Source organism: Pteronotus mesoamericanus, unplaced genomic scaffold (genome assembly GCF_021234165.1).
Source record: "Pteronotus mesoamericanus isolate MK-2021 breed Mesoamerican mustached bat unplaced genomic scaffold, CSHL_Meso_final contig_65, whole genome shotgun sequence".
Classification (NCBI taxonomy): Eukaryota; Metazoa; Chordata; class Mammalia; order Chiroptera; family Mormoopidae; genus Pteronotus; species Pteronotus mesoamericanus.
In genome coordinates, this window is record NW_026555228.1 from 2,546,849 (window position 1) to 2,564,232 (window position 17,384).

The window sequence follows — 17,384 nt, forward strand, 5'->3', positions numbered from 1 at the left end:
CTTTACCATATAACCCTGTACACCCTCTCATTCTGACTCTGGGCTCACCCATGGGACTTGCTTGGACAACGGCATGTCAAAGACAGGGGCTTGGAAAGCATGTGTACAACTGGGCCTGTCCTTACACCTTCACCTTTGCCATCATCAGGAGAACACGCTTCAGCTCGATTGCAGGAGAGAGCTGTGCAACACTTGAGTTGCCCCAGTCATCAGCCTGACATGTGACAGAGCCTAACCAAGATCAGCAGGACCTCCTAGCTGACCCCCAGCTGATTACCCGTGCACAAGCAATAAACATTTACAGTTCTACGCTACTTAGGTTTTGTGGCTGTTTGCTATTCAGCAAAAACCAACTGATACAGGGCTCATCAGTTCAGGCCAAGACTACATGTACTGTCTAAATGCCCATGGTAATTTGATTCAAGAAATTTCAGGAGAGACATCACCATGTGTGGTGGACATGGACTTGTTGGCCTCCATAATTCCCACTCCATACTATTCATAACTTTGTATAATTCTCTCTCCTTGAGTGTAGGCAGGAACTGTGACCTGCTTTCTAATTAACAGATACTGCAAAGGACAAAGGTCTTACCTGCTTTATCATTCCTGTGATATTATATTATATGTCAAAGGTGAAGGGAGTTTGCAGATGTAGCTAAAGTCCCTAATCAGTTGACTTTGAGTTAATCAAAAGAAAGACTATTCTGGGTAGGTGTGAGCTAATCAGGCAAGCTCTGTAAAGGGTTGAGAGGCAAGAGACTTGAAGTAGCAAAGCCTCTCTCTCTTTCTCTCACTGGCTTCCATGAATTTCACAATCATAATGAAATAAATTCTTAAAGCAACCTGAGGGAGCCAAGTGAATTCTTCTCTAATTGGCCCTCCAGATGACAGTGTGGCTGAGCCAACATTTTTATTTCAGCCTTATGGACCCTAAGAAGAAGACCTAGAGAAACTGTGCCCAGAATCCTGACCCATGGACACTGAAATAATAACTGTTGTTTTAAGATGCTAAGTTTTGGAAACGTTCTTATGCAACTATACAAAACTGATATAATTTTTCCTTGATCAAGCAAAAACAATTTCAGAGAAATATAACATTCCTTATGTGGGCTAAGAAGCAACTTTTATGTATAAAATGACTCCAAATGTTTCTTTTTTTGGTTACATTATTTGCTCATCAACAGATGTTGCTTCTATCAATCCTCTGTGTGTTTTCAGAGAACCTTCTCTGTTTTTTGAATGTGAAGCAGTCCTTATTTATCCCAGTTCTTCTTCTTCTTTTTTTTTTTTTGGCAGCAAATCATCCCTCCATTTTGTATCTGCTCTTTTCAGACCTTCATGATGTCCTTTTGTGATTGTCTTGGAATTTCTATCTTTTTAAAAAGGTTTTATTTATTTATTTTTAGAGAGGGGAAGGGAGTGAGAAAGAGAGGGAGAGAAACATCAATCTGTGGTTGCCTCTTGTGCTCCCCCCTACTGGGGACCTGCCCTGAAACCCAGGCATCTGCCCTGAAACCCAGGCATGTGCCCTGACTGGGAATTAAACTGGCGACCGTTTGGTTTGCAGGCTGGTGCTCAGTACACTGAGCCGCAGCATCCAGGGCATCATCTTTTTTAAAATGAATGTTTGATACAGTTTCTGGTGGGATTTTCATAAAAGCTTCCAAGTTTGGCCAATTAGGGAGTGGAAGGGCAGAGGGTTGAGGAGGGGAAGCTTGGAAAAGGGGATATGAAGAAGACAGGAGGAACCGTTTGTTGGGCATGGGTCATTTATACTTCAGTCACTTAGAGGTGGGGTATTTTGGCATGTCTGTTTTAAGTAATCTTAAATCAAATTTTTATTTTAAGCATGACGTACCTCAGATTTACTTGTGCTAGGAAAGAACAGTGTATCTAAGAGAGAATAGGTTTATATAATAAGAGCATGTTAAGTTGATATGAATTTATTCAAAAGATTTCTTTGTTGAAAAATGGCTTCTATTCTACTTTGACATATTCTATTTTTATTTGCTAAAGAAGTTTCAAGCTTGTTCTCCTGAAAAGTCAATTCTTCTGGTCTTTCACGATTTACTCAAGTCAAATTAAATAACTGTGGGTGGGGACGAGTGTTTCCTCTGTTATCGTCTTTCTAGCCAGCTACTGCCATGTGAGATCATTGAATTGTTTCTGATATCTAACAGCTCATGGGCCTCAGTGAAAGAGAGCCTTCTCTGTTTCAAGTAAGGGCTGCAGTTCTTCCCAAGAGGAGGCCAATTAGTAACATTTCAAATGATGGCCCTGCTCTCCTTTGAATGAGACCAGGTATCTGGTCTTCCTTGGCCATTCATTTTATGAAATCTTTTTCTTTAAAAAAAATTGTGAAATAACACTCAGAAAAATAAATAAAATTAAATGTATGCTATAACCAGCAAATAACCAGAATATAACCAGAAAGTGCTGTTAATCCCATGAACTACCATGTATTTCTTTCCAGTGGTGCCACTCCTCTTGCATCCCAGAGGTAACCATCATCCTGACTTTTATTTATAGTTTTTCCACTTATGTAATGCATCTCTAAGCAAAATAGTTTATTTTTATTTTTGAGTTAGGAATGTATACATGCATATATTCTTTTTTTTCCTGCTTCTTTCTCTTTTGGCCCTGGCTGGTGTGGCTCAGTGGATTGAATCTTGGTCAGTGAACCAAAGGCTCGCTGGTTTGATTCCCAGTCTAGAGCACATGCCTTGGTTGTAGGACAGGTCCCCAGAAGGAGGTGTGCGACAGGCAACCACACACAGATATTTCTCTCTCTCTCTTCTTCCCTTCCTCTCTAAAAATAAATAAATAAAAGCTTAAAAAATAGTCTGTAAGATTCATCTATGTGGATTGCTAAAGATCATTAATTTTCATCGCTATTTGGCCAGTTATTTTTACTGGTATAGTACAAGTGTATGTTATCATCTCCTTGGTTTGGAAAGACAAGCCAATAAATATTGTGCATTCTTTCCTTCCTTGTCTTCCCTTGATGTTTAAATTCAGAAATACAATCTATCAGGAAACTGTCACCAGACAGAGAAATCAACAGGGTGTGCGATACTCACTAACAACGTTGGCTTGTCCAGTGAATATGGTATACTGGAGCTCGTAGGAAACCACACTGAATTCATCATCAGAGGTCCAGTGAACAGTGATGGTGTCATAGGAAGCTGTGCAGAGCTCTTCTCTAATTGTGGGAGGGTTGGGAGCTGTGGGCATCAAGAATGTTCATCAGTGGAGAAGCATTCACCTCTGGGATACATTTCAGACATGTTTGACAGTCAAAGCAGGCCTTTCTAAACAGGTCTAGCAGGACTACTATCTTAGATATGGTGTACCCAATCCAAACATTTGGTTGGTTTGTTATGAGTGATTTTTAATGAGTACTGTGACTTCAAACTGCCAATGTGAACTTATCTCTGTTTATCCTGAAAGCATGTTTAGAAGATTAAACAAACAATACTCTCTCATCCATGAAAAAAAACATGTTAAACAAAATGTAAACAGGACTTCTGGTCAAGCTGGAGGTGTAGGTAAACAGGGCTTGACTCCTTGCACAACCACATCAAAATTATAGCTAAACTACAGAACAAATATCACTCAGAACCATCAGAAAATCGAGCTGTATGCAAGTGTGATGACTAGGGAATTAAAGAAACCACATTCATCCAGACGGGTAGGAAGAGTAGAAGAGTAGAGACATGGAGATGCAGAACAGGCTAGTCCCACACCCACGTGTGGTGGATATAAAATGGAGGTATATCTCAGGAGCGAGGGACCCAGGCTCCCACCAGGTCATCTAGCCCAGTGTTCCAGTGCCAGGAAGGTAAGTCCCCATAACTTCTGGCTGTAAAAATCAGTGGGGTTTGGGTCGGTGAAAGAAACTGCGGAATTCTCAGGTATCTCCCTTGGACACCCCCATACATGGGTTTACTCAGACTCACTCCATCTAGACTCCAGCACCAAGGCAGCACCTTGAATGGCACCAGTGGCATATGGGGAGGAAATGAAGTGTCTGGCATTATGGCGACAGCTGGGGGACAGCTTCCTCCCAGAAAGAACCACAGACAGCAGCCATTGTTCCTTTTCTGAGCACCCCCACCCACAGAGCCACAGTGTGGCATCACCATATCTGAGTCTCCATCAACCTGGCTCACACGGATAACCCTGCCCGGATGATTACCTGAGGTTCTGTCCCATCCAACTTATGGGCCTACCCAAGCTGGTAACAGTGGCTTTTCCATATGAAGGGCTGGGCTAGATGCAGGCTTCAGACCTTCTTAAATACATTCAAACAAGCAACAGCTGAGCCCAGGCCCCATTCATCTCGCCGAGTGGCCCCAGGCCTGGCACTAGCAGCAGCCATCTGCAGATCTCTTTGTACCTTACACAAAGGGCCCCAGACAGAACACAGGTGGTGGCTGACCTTGGTCTGCACCACCCAGGAAACCCCAGAGCCTGCTCACCCAGTGGACAGTTACAGACCACAAGCCAAGGAGGGGTGTGGCTGCTGGCCAGTGGTCACAGCCAGTCTTGCCAGCTGTCTGGCCTGGGTGAATCCCTCCCATTGACCTTCTGACAGCAATTGAGACTCAACTACAAGAGGAGAATGTACTCAGCCCACATGAAGGGCATACCTTGAGTACCCGTACCCAGCTTGGGTGATAGGGGAGGCTGTGCCATTGGTCCCTACAGGACACACACTACAATAGGCCATAACACCAAGACATGAAGTCAAAGCAGCTCTACCTAGTACATAGAAACAAACACAGGGAGGTTGCCAAAATAAGGAGACAAAGAAATATGGCCCAAATGAAAGAACAGATCAAAACTCCAGAAAAAGAACAAAACAAAATGGAGATAAGCAATCTATCAGATTCAAAGTTTAAAACACTGGTTATGACGATGCTCAATGAACTCAGTGGGTACTTCAAAAGCACAAAAATGATCCGATCAGAAATGAAGGAGACACTAATTGAAATAAAGAATAATTTACAGGGACTCAACAGATGAGTGGATGAAGCCAAGAATCAAACCAATGATTTGGAACAAAGGAAGCAAAAGACGTCTAATCAGTACAGCAAGAAAAAAGAATCCAAAAAATCGAGGATAGTGTAAGGAATCTTTGGGACAACTTCAAGCACTCCAACATTTGCATCATAAGGGTGCCAGAAGGAGAAGAGAAAGAGCAAGAAATTGGAAATCTACTTGAAAAAATACTAAAAGAAAACTTCCTTAATTTGGTGAAGGAAATAAACATATAAGTCCAGCAACCAGAGTCCCAAATAAGATGGACACAAAGAGGACCACACCAAGACACATCATAATTAAAATGCCAAAGGTTAAAGATAAAGACAGAATCTTAACAGCAGCAAGAGAAAAGCAGAGAGTTATGCACAAAGGAGTTCCCATAAGACTGTCAGCTAATTTCTCAAAAGAAACTTTGCAGGTTAGAAGGGATTGGCAAAAAGTGTTCAAAGTGATGAAAAGCAAGGACCTATAACCTAGATTACTCTATCCAGCAAAGCTATCATTTAGAATGGAAGGGCAGGTAAAGTGCTTCTCAGACAAGGTAAAGCTAAAGGAATTCATCGTCAAGACGCCATTATTACACGAAATGTTAAAGGGACTTATTTAAGGAAAAAAAAATCAAAACTATGAACATTAAAATGGCAATAAATACATAAATATCAATAAGTGAACCTAAAAAACAAACTAAGGAAACAAGCAGAACAGAAACAGAATCACAGATAAGGAGAACATTGGGATGGTGGGCAGTAAGGTGGGGAGGGGAGTCTGGGGGAGAATGGTGGGGGGAAGTGAAGGGATTAAGAAGTACAAATTGGTAGTTACAGAATAGCTGGGGGAGGTTAAGAGCATTATAGGAAATGGAGTTGCCAAAGAACTTATGTGCATGACCCACTGACATAAATAAAAGTGGGGGAATTACCAGAGGGGGCCAAAGAGGGAAAAATTGGGACAACTGCAATAGCATAATCAATAAAATTTTTAAAAAGTAATCAAGATAAATTTTTGTAATTTCATCCACTTTGGGGGGATGAAAAACATTTTTGGTCAAAGGCTAGAAGGTAAATATTTTAGAATCTGTGCTCCCTGTTGCAACGCCTTAACTCTGCCGTTGCATCATGAAAGCAGCTGGGTGATTTGTACTCAAACGGACATGGCCACATTCCAGTAAAGCTTTATTTACATGAACAAGTGAGGACTAGACTGGGCGTGTGAGCCAAAGTTTGTTAACCTTGGAGCTATGTGATGCCACATAATGTACTTTTTCATGTTATAAGATATCCCTGGCCAGGTAGCTCAGCTGGTTAGAATGTCATCCCGATATGCCAAGGTTGTGGGTTTGATCCCTGGTCAGGGCACACAAAACAACCAACCAATGAATGCATAAATAAACAGAGCAACAAAGCAATGTCTCTCCCCACCCATTCCCCTCTCTCTAAAATATCAATAAAAATTTAAATTTTAAAAAATAAAACAAATGAAAGAATTACCTAACTTGATAAGTAGATTAAACTCAGCTCCAAAGTAAACATTATGCCTAGTGTGAAAAGGGTATCTGCTAACTGCACTATTATTAGCATGTTATTATTTTAAGAAATTTTATTGAATTTATTGGCATGACATTGGTTAATAAAATTATATAGGTTTCAAGTGTACAATTCTATAATGAATTTTTATATTTAAAATTGCACCTAATTGGAAAGATAGCAGAATTTGTTACTCCATAACAACTAAGCCAAATAACTATTTGAAGATTTTCTTTCGTTAAATGTTTTGATTCCTTATTTAAAAAAACTTATTAGTGTGGCCCTATTTTCTTCCCATTTTTCAATTTATAGGTGGTATTTCAAATTAAGAACAAGATTAACAATCCATCATATCTAAGAAATACATTTTCCTTCCCCAAGGAAAATATGATTCTTTGGCATTTGGTTAACTTTATCACTGGAGAAGGCTGCTGTTTTATGTCTTAAACACATTCTGTAGCAGAGAAGCCTAAATTCTACTGAAATACTGATTTTAAGTTGACTTCTACTGGATTGATTTCAGTAACTGGTTTTATGAGAAGTTTGTGAGCAAGAAAAAGATTAGGCAGTGAGTGCTTTGCACTGGCAATAATATTTTAGATCAAGGGTTGGCAAATTATGGCTTTGGGCCAAATATGGCCCATTGCCTGTTTTGTAAATAAAGTTTTATTGGAACACAGCCACGCCCATTCATTTATGTATTGTCTATGGCTGCTTTTATATAACAGCAGAGTTGAGTTAGCTGTAACCATATGTCCTATACAGCCTAAAATATTTACCATCTGGCCCTTTACAGTTAATGTTTGCTGACTGCTGGTTTAGAGGATCAATCCAGGTCTTTATTTCCATTCTCTGTACACCAGAACCTAACTTCAGATTGACAGATGTCCGGGGGGGGTGTTGGGGAGCTGGGTGAAAAACGGTGAAGGGATGAAGCAATATATACATGACACATAGGCGCAGACAGCAGTATGGTGATAGCCAGAGGGAAAGGAGGGGTGAGGGGAGGTGGAAGTGGGCAAAGAAGGGATAAATAGTGGCAAAAACAGACTTGACTTTGGGTGGTGAGTGCACAACGCAGTGTGCAGATGATGTTTTATTGAGTTGTACACTTGAAACCTGTGTGGTTTTATTAACCAATGTCATCACAGTAAATTCAATAAAAAATAACCTAACTTCAAAAGGAGAAACATATCTGGATTCTACAGGTTAGTAGCAACTTTGCTTACGCTATTATGGAGTTCGTTTATGCTCTAAACTTTGATCAGGATTCATGAGTTCTCAAAAAATCCAAAGACGGGAGAAAATTTCTGAAAATGGTAAATTTAAAACTGATTATTTTAATATTCTTTACTTTGCCACCTGAAGACATCCGGGACAAATGTCATACAAAACAAGTGACTTTTATGACTGTTATAAAAAGTCAATTAGCCCAGCTTTGCCTATTGGTTATTGAATACCTACATGTGGCAGGCAGTGCATTAAGTTGTACATTACAATAAGAGGGTTCTACAGAACCCTTAAAGCATTTTTTCTGGAATATATATTTATACATTTGTCTCCTGAAGTCGCCACATGCAAGATGTAATGTCGTATGTGGTGACTTTGATGTGGATGAATCAGGGACAGTATTCAGGAGATGCATTCTGTGGGAGAGGCCCAGCTGCACTGTAAAACATGCATGTTGTCTGTGTGGTCCCTATTAGTGTGGGGTCATCCTGCACGGATCAGTGAGAAATACTTATTCTCCTATAATCTAAATAGTTTATTGAATTATTTTGCCATTAACCATTGTGGAACGATTTTGTTCTTTCTGCATTGCAATATATGATTAAATATAAAGAAAACTCATGTTCAAAAGAGGCAAGTAGCTGTGAGACACATGGCAGTAGCTGCAGTCAGGGAGGAAATGTCACCTCTCTGGGTTATTAACTTGACATACCACTTAGAGGCATGTCATAGGGGGAGAAAATCTTGTTTTTACAGGCAGGCAGGCTAACCCTGTTTTGATTAGAAACCCAATGGGTATGTCCTGAAAAGTCAATACCCAATTTACTGTAAATGAGAACAGGAACATGCTGCCAATTTCAATATTCACAGCATCAGGACCAGAACTAGTATTTTCTTGCCTCTACCATAAACAGGACACAAGGAATGGTGGGCTAATACTCCACAAACACTTCATTTCCTGCTTACAAATGTCTGATAAACTATTTGGACTTGGCAATATCAGCCAAGCATCATATGTTATGGCCAGAATTGATGTTATGTCTAGAAATGGGCCAAATTTGTATTTGAAGTTGACAGCTAAGAAGGCATAATAGCAGGTACCCCATATGGTCTTTAGTTTGGCATAAACAGCCATCGGGATGATATATGGTGTTCATGTTACTCGTCAGTGCAAACTACTTTCACAATTTCCCCTTTAATCAGCACTTGGGCATTCACATAAAGATTAGAATGGGCATATACGATTGAAATACTATTAAACAGCTATTGAGACATGGGGAGGACATACTGTTATCAACGAGACACTGACTTTGTGCAGAGCGGCCATATGCCTGACCAAATACTTTTTCAGTCTTTTCTGCCCTTAGGCATGACCTTGCAAGATGGATCTGGCCCACGAGACACAAGTGGAAGTTTGTTAGATGGGTCTTCTGAGCAAGCTTTTTGTTTTCCTGATAAACAAAGACAAACTTGGCTGACAGAGGTTTTTTCTGGTCATCATTTCCCCTCTTCCCCTCCCTTTTTATGTATAGCACTCGGAGGTGGAGTCATCGTGTTGCAATCATGTGGCCAAAAGGCAACACAATGAAGATGGCAGAGCAGAAAAAGAGAAAGCCTGGGGTCCGAGGGCATCGCTGAGCCGTGGCTCCGCCTTAGATCCCATGTCTCTGCTCTCCTGTTTCTGGATACGAACACTCCTTGGTGGTTTGAGTCACTGCTATTTTGGTTTTCTGTTGTTGCGCCCATACTCATTGCCAACTGCTATTTTTAAAAAAGGAGGTTTTTAACAGGAGGCCCTCATGAACAACAGCTCAGTCAGAGAAGTTCCTGCACCTGGATTGTCAAATACATTAGCCACAAACTACACGTGCCTCTTTACATTTCAATTAAATTTAATAAAATTAAGTAAAAGTAAAAACTCACTATCGACAATTCAAGTTTTCCAAAGCCCCATGTGGCTAGCAGCTACCACCCTGGACAGCACAGATTCAGAATGTTTCCCATAAAGTGCTAGTAGATAGTGTTAGTTTACATAGATCTGAGAGTTAAAAGCTTAAAAAGGACAGCATTATATTCATAAATACTTGAAACCAAATTTGGCTCTTTATGGTAAATGCTTTGTGAGTTGATTTCTTTCTTCTTTAATAACACTGGTATAGTTTGAAAGAAGAATGACATAAGAAGTTTGCAGGATGATTTGCCTTCCTCGTCAATGCAGAAAGGCTAAAAACAGCACCTCAGGCCCTTGCAAAGAAAAAACTGATCTGGGTACAGCACTCCTTGAATATAGAACTCCTTGCTTTCTATGCACAGACTGTGAAAACAAACACCATACAATGCTTCCTCTCTCCTGCTCCACTTTCCTGCAAGCACACACACGTGGAATTAGAGTTGAGAAGCTGACGCTGTGCTCAGTTAGGGATGTGGCTTCTTGAGGGCTACACGGCCTGAGCTCAGGCCACATCTGGCCTCACTGTATCCATGGAACCTTCCTGCAGTCACAGGCACCGGTGGCTTTGGCTAACACAAACAAGGCCATCTAAACAGTCCAAGTTCTACCAGCGAATGTTTTCAGTTCCCACTTTAGAGATTAACAGCAAATAAAAGTTTGGAAACACGGTTAGGAATGGGAGCAGCCTGAGGTTTTCTTTTATTGTGGTTCTTTGGGTTTTTTAAGTTTGCCCCCTCCCCCAAGTCATACCTATCAGAAAGCTCAGGATTGAAACATGATACCAGGAATCCAAACGTGATTTGGGGACTGTTTGCCATGGTGACCTCTGCCAAGATGAAATTCAGTCTTTTACTAGAAAGAGCAGAGGACTTTGGAATCTGTACACATCCAAGTCAAATCCTGCTTCTGCCGCTCCCTAGCTATCTGGCTTCCAGCAACATAGATGACCTCCATCATTTGCAAAATAAGGATTATAATATTCCAATTTGATGTTACAAAGATTTAACAAGGTCACAAATACAAAGAGCTGAAGCATGGTGATGCTAGTGTCAAAGTTAGCTATCATTTTTTTCTCTGCCAAGGCACTGTGAGAGTCAGGTGCTTTGCTGACATGAAATGGAAAATAGCCACGCTACCCTCTGCATCTCTTTGATGAGCAACAAGACTACTATTTGTATCACCCACACTCTGAGAGGGAGCAGAATGGTAGTAAGCATGCATTTAATGATTGAGATTCTCTTTTTTCCCCGTATCCCCAATTAGTCTTGGACTATGTTGTTCTGGTTGAAGAAAAAGACTGCCAGAAATTGTTTCCAGGAACATTAGACTCCATTCCTAAAGCAGAAGCCTCCATCTCTGGTTTTTAGGGAATTGATCTGGTGGCAAAGTATTTGTATCACTGAATATACACAACATTAAAAAAAACCCCAACACAACAACAACAACAACAAAACCACAACACAAAACCTCACAAAGACAATACCTGTAAGGTAATCCAGACATTCTAGCAATTTCTTCTCTCGGGAAAAATCTAAGGCAAAGGTGTCAAATGTGTCGTTGAGGTTGATTTCAGGAATTAGAACCTGGGATGATGCAGTTGCCATGGAGACTCTGTAATTTAAACAAAACAACTTTTTAGAAATGTCAAGATGGCTTTCACTGTGTGCATAGGAATGAAAAAAATCACAGAAAAGAAATATCATTTCAAAATAGTGCAGTTTTTACATGTGAGCCTTAAAAAGACTCTCAGAACAGCACAACCTAGCAACACAATGCAAATGAACTCGAGTTTAAAGAAAAGGCAAAGGAACTGGAAAAACAGCAGAATGCTTCCCCCTTCCTTTGTACTATGGGGGGTGGGAATTCCCCGTGGAGGTGAAAGAATATTCATATTTCATGTTGCTGTGTATTTAACAGCCTGGTCCCATCACATCTAACCCCGCAAGAAGCACATAGCTGCAGGCGTTTCTTCACACATCTGTCTGGGAAACTGTTTGTTCCTTTCAGACCCAACCGTGCTCCACTTCAAAGAGGAGTCTCCAAAATTTCAAACTGCATAAAAGGCAAAGTGAAGATTAAAAAAGAATGTTTCCAGATATTGGATTAGTTTAATCAATTACTAGCCTCTCTTTAAAATAAACATTAAAAAAGGAGTTCTTGTCTGGCTCATTTTTATTCTCCTTGTATTCATTTTCTTGCACCATATTCCCAGCAGATGGCATGGAAAATATTCATGAGCTTTCTCACAAAGTCCCCCCATGGATGTACTGTTTCCCCTTTTCATTTAGGGTTGCTAGTCATACTTCTCACTTATAGACCATACAGCAAGGTACACCAGTATCAGTCTCCTGCTATGGACTCTCAATTGATTAGTCAGAACATTTTGCCTAATTAAAAAAATGCAAGTGATTCTCTTAAAAACAAGAAAATTGTGGCATGATGTAAATCACTTCTGAGCTTATCAAACTGTGTTAAACTCATATTCTTCTTGATTTTAATACTTCGTTAAGTTTGATAAATACCACCAAGGACCTAATACTATGTGTAGCAGGACGCTACGTAGGGTGCTGGGAATTTTTGGACAAAGAAACAACATTGAAATGATTTAGCTCTAAGTCTAGTTACTTATTTTCTAATTAAGGGTATTGATCCTTATTTATACAAGGCCACTAAGCTACCTGTCAACAGCCAGGAGAATTCCAGGCCTATACTCTTCCATGTAATCTAGAAACATGTCAATCTGGTTACCCCAAGAAATATATCTCCTCTTCATTTCCTAACTATTCTTAAAGCTTTGCATTTTATAAAGAGAATGTATCTTGGCTATACATATTACACTTGTGAATGTATCCATGCAATGGAATAGTATTCATCCATGAAAAGAAATGAAGCACTGCCCTGGCTGGTGTGGCTCAGTGGATTGCGTGCTGGCTCATGAACCAAAGGGTCGCCAGTTCGATCCCCAGTCTGGGCACATGCCTGGGTTGTGGGCCAGGTCCCCAGTGGGAGGGGGGCACGAGAGGCAACCACACATGGATGTGTCTCTCCTTCTCTTTCTCCTTCCCTTCCCCTCTCTAAAAATAAATAAATAAAATCTTTAAAAAAAGAGTAGAGAACCTTAATTCACCACCTGACCTTTTCATCAAGAAGCAGTGAATAACAGGGTTTTGATTTTGTTTGCTAAATATTACACCCAAGGGAATTGGGCTAATTATTGTGACTAACAACTACTAATTTAAACTAATGGATAAAGATATGGCTGTTAGGCACTTTTTTTCACAGATGTCAAATGGAATTTAAAAATGCTTTCCTTATGACCCATAAACCGAAAAATTCCTTAAAACTCAGAGATCCTAGGATTGTTCAACAAATATTTAACAAATACTAAGCCCTTAAAGTATGCCATGTATTAGAGTCCAAAATATTTGCAATAATGCAGAAAAGTTAAAAGAAATGCTATACACCTGAAACTAACACAAAATAATATTGAATGTAAACTCTAACGGAAAAATAAACTTTAAAAAAAGAAATGCTATAGGGCCCTTTGAACTTCTCAAATAAAAATTTCAAAGTGAAACCTTAATTCACTGTTTCATGATGAACAGTAGGGAGAATGGCAATGAGTTCTTGTGAAACAAGCGTCTAACTTTTGATCGCATTGCCCTGCCAAGGCACGCATGCCAGAGATCTTGTGCTCAACAGCTTAGAGGGTCTCAGTTGTTCTGAACAGGTGATCTTGCTTTAGCACTTTTGTCTGTCCAGTGGCAGAAGCCTCTGTATAGTCTCATGAGAAATAGATTTCATCCCTAAGTTCCTCCTGGTCCTATGGTCCACAAACAATTAAACGCAACCTGCTTTGGTCAAAAGACACTCTTGCAAATGCCTGCTGTTTTGATGGTGGGAGCTTTGGGGGGCGGGGGGCGGGAATGGAAAGGATGAAAGTTCCTAAGCCTGGGAGGCCAAGGCCGACAGCAAGGCTCTTTGGAGATTACTGCAGCTCTTAGCACTAACACATTTTTTGATGGAAGGAAAGATATTTATCTTTGGCTACAATTTCAAATTCTTAATTGGAATGACAGGCAAGGGGAGAGCTGCCAAATTCAACATTTTAGGCCATGTTTTTATTCCCCAAATCCTTGCTGCCCATCTTCTGGCCTTTCAGATAGGTTGCCAAACTCCACCTGGGCCATCAGTGTACGCCACTTTTTCAGTGCCTTGTTTTTACACTCATATCCCTCCCTGCGTGTGCATGTGCACATGTGTGCGTGCTTGTGGATATGTGTGTTGGGGCAAATAAGGGCACTGTGTTGCAGCTTAATGCTTAAGAGGGCGGGTTGCACATTACTCCCTGTTTCTATGTCTACTTTGATGCCTCTAATTTCCAAGACACTCAGCTGCTAGCAGCCACATGGGGCTACTTATCCAGAGAGTGGGTTTGCCTAGGGCTATACCGCTCACACGGTTTCTGCAAAATAGCCAATGCCAGGGGAAGATGCTCTACCCTTCCCACGTAATATCTACCCCTCGTCCCATGCCCAACCCTCAACAATGGCACATAACTGAGCTTCTCTTTGGGGGGAAGGTCTACAATGCATGTCAGTGTGGTAAAACCTGGTAAAATCTTACAGAAATAGAACGTGGCTTTCTTTGGTCAGCTCAGGATTTCCCAAATGCATTTGGCTCAGGAACCTTGTTGTTTCAATACTTATCAACACTCTGCAGAACGCACTTCAAAAACCATTCATAATGTGCACTGTGATTCATAGAATCAAGTGACATCTTTCCAGAGCTGACAACTGGAGTTATTGGCTTTGTATTCTGGAAAGTCTGAGGGACCCTTGAACTGCCTGTGGTGGTGAGGGACACAGGGGTCACCTTGTAGAGTCTGAGGTCCTCCTAGGAGCTCTGAAAAATGGACACTGTTCAGAGGGAATTTTCTTTTTACCATCCTTTTGATGCACGGAACTTGCTATTAAAAGTGATTTCAATTTTATATTTCTCATAAATACTAGACCAATTTTCTTATGCTTAGATTTAGTGAAGAGTTTTGCTTATTTAACATAATTTTATAAAAATGCATATACTGTACAATCATACCAAAGACCTATACATTAGTGTGGCTTGAGAAGATAGTATATGATACAATCCACTGGCATCCATATAGTGAATGGAAAGAAAAGGAATTGGCACTTGTTGCATGTTCATCTTGTGGCAGGAGCTGAGTTAATATTTTTACTATGTTATTTCATATTATTCCACCAACAACCATGTTATGTAGGAATAATCAACCCTGTTTTATAGATTTGTTCCCTCATTCCTTCATGTCAGACAGTGTGCTATGTGCTGGAGCTACAATGGTGAAAATAGTATGGCTGTGGATCCTGCCCACTAGGAACTTAAGAGCAGAAGCACTCACACATGTTAGGGAGCAGGCTGGTGCTATCCGGAATCACTACTAAGCAACAGCACAGAGCCAGGCACTTGGTTCCAAAGCACATGCATCTCTTTCAATGTAAAGCTTGAGACCTTCTCTCCTTTTGGGGTTTTTTTGATGTGTCTGAACTGGAAATCTTTCACAGCTTGTAGGTGAATCTAGTTTAAGTGATTTCACAATGAAGAAAAATGTTATCCAAGTGTGACTTTAGGAAGGCCTGTAGCATTAAAAGTTTTTTTAGGGCTTTCCACCTTTCAATAGAAAAATAAAGATGATTTAGAACTATACAGGTGCCAAAGCCCAAGGCAGACACAAATATGAAGCAAAGAACCAAGAAGTCACATCCTAGAGAAGAACGTGAAGTGATGAAGAATGGAGACAGGTAGACAGAGACCAGCACTGAAATAAAGACATACAAAGAAGGGTCATACTGATGTACTGAAACATGGAAACGTAAATCCAACAAACATTATGGAATATCAGTGATGTTTAAGGCCTGTTCTTACTTAAGAGTCGTCAGCAATGTTACCACACCTACTGCTAGAGATAGCTATTATAAGCCCTATTTTCTAAGTAGAAAATAGCTTGTGAATAAATTCAAAGAATCAGTTATGAAGTGACAATGCTGGGATTTGAACCCAAGTTTCCCAACTTCTAGTCCAAGCCCAGTGCCCTTTTACTGCATTTCAGTTGCTAAAAAAGGAGAAAGGCTCAGGAATTGACCAAGAGGATTGAGAAATAGAGATGGAGAGAGGATGTAGAAACAGAGGAACAAAGACACCAAGCACGTTTTTACAGGCACTATGTATTCAAACTTGATGGTGGTTTAGGCTTCTCATAAGCAGCAGGCCACCTTTCTTAGGCCTGGATTTAGTGAATGGTTTTGCTTACTTAACATAATTTTATACAAGTCCACATACAATCACACCAAGAACTATATATTAGTGAGGTTTGAGAATATGGTATATTATACAACTCATTTGTAGAAAGACAAATCAGTTACATTTCTGTTCTTGATGAATGGGCTTATTATAGGTAGAGCTGCATGGGACCATATATGGCTTGCTATCGCTGAGGGAGATCGCATGTGGGCATTCATGTGCTTGTGTTGTACTTCAAATGCAGGTCTTCTTTCAGAATGTTCTTTTCTTTTCTTTTTTTTTTAAGATTTTATTTATTTATTTTTAGACAGAAGGGAAGGGAGGGAGAAAGGAGAGAAACAATATATGGTTGTCTCTCATACGCCCTCTCCTGGGGACCTGGTCCGCAACCCAGGCAAGTGCCCCGACTGGGAATCGAACCACCGACCCTTTGGTTCGCAGGCTGGCACTCAATCCACTGAGCCACAACAGCCAGGGCTGAAATGTTCTGTATTAACTGTTATGGGGTCACATTCTCTCTCCTCGCTAGGTGAGAATTTTTTCATTATACTTGATCTAACTCTTAGTGTTTGCTGAGAACTGCAGCTCTTAGTAGCCACTTCATTGGGACATCTCATGATTTATAGCTGCAGAAAAGTACTCTTGGGTCCCGGTTGGAAACCATGAATGATGTAAGCATAACCACTGTCTAGTAGAGTGTCCTGGGTACACTGGAATACTGGTGCTATTTGCAATTTTTAATTTTCAGATGAATATAAAGCAATTGGATACAGTCCAGATGAGAAGAGCAAAGGCAATTAAACACTTAGAACCTAGGGGTCATGAGGAAAGAAGCTGGCTTCTCTTAGAGAAGGGAGGAGACCACTTTAATAAGGATATAAAAGGGATGATAATCAGCTCTTATCCATGTGCTTTGGAAAAGATAAGTATCTAACCAGCCACAGAAGGAAATTTTCTCAACTATAAGAAATAACACAGTTGGATACCAGACCGGACTTGTAAAAATACTGTACATTACTCTCATTGAAAGAACAGTGAAAATGAAAATATCCATGCCTACCTCTATGTGATATTTTGCGAATTAGGGCGCGGTGTCCAACATAAGCAAGCACTTAATAAATGTTAGTTTTCTTTCTCCTTCCTTGAAGAAATTCAAGTCCTAAGATGGTGAGTATTTTTTTTTTTCCCTAGGCCAGGGTTTGGCAAAGTATAGCCCGTGGGCCAAATCTGGCCTGCTGCCTATTTTTGTCGGTTCATTGGAACACAGCCATGTCCATTCATTTCCGTATTATCTGCCTAGACTGTTGTAGAGCTACAAT

General features: G+C 40.4%; 1 protein-coding gene across 2 annotated transcripts in view; it reads right to left on the bottom strand.

Moving 5' to 3' along the window:
* MID1 (midline 1) overlaps positions 1 to 17,384 on the bottom strand; it is a 148,270-nt gene that overhangs the window by 13,013 nt on the left and 117,873 nt on the right. For both annotated transcript variants that reach the window (XM_054581048.1, XM_054581047.1), the window contains exons 6-7: positions 11,234 to 11,361; positions 3,081 to 3,224 (exon numbers count right to left, since the gene is read on the bottom strand). In XM_054581048.1, coding sequence (XP_054437023.1) covers positions 3,081 to 3,224; positions 11,234 to 11,361 — 272 coding nt within the window. The remainder of the gene's footprint in view (positions 1 to 3,080; positions 3,225 to 11,233; positions 11,362 to 17,384) is intronic.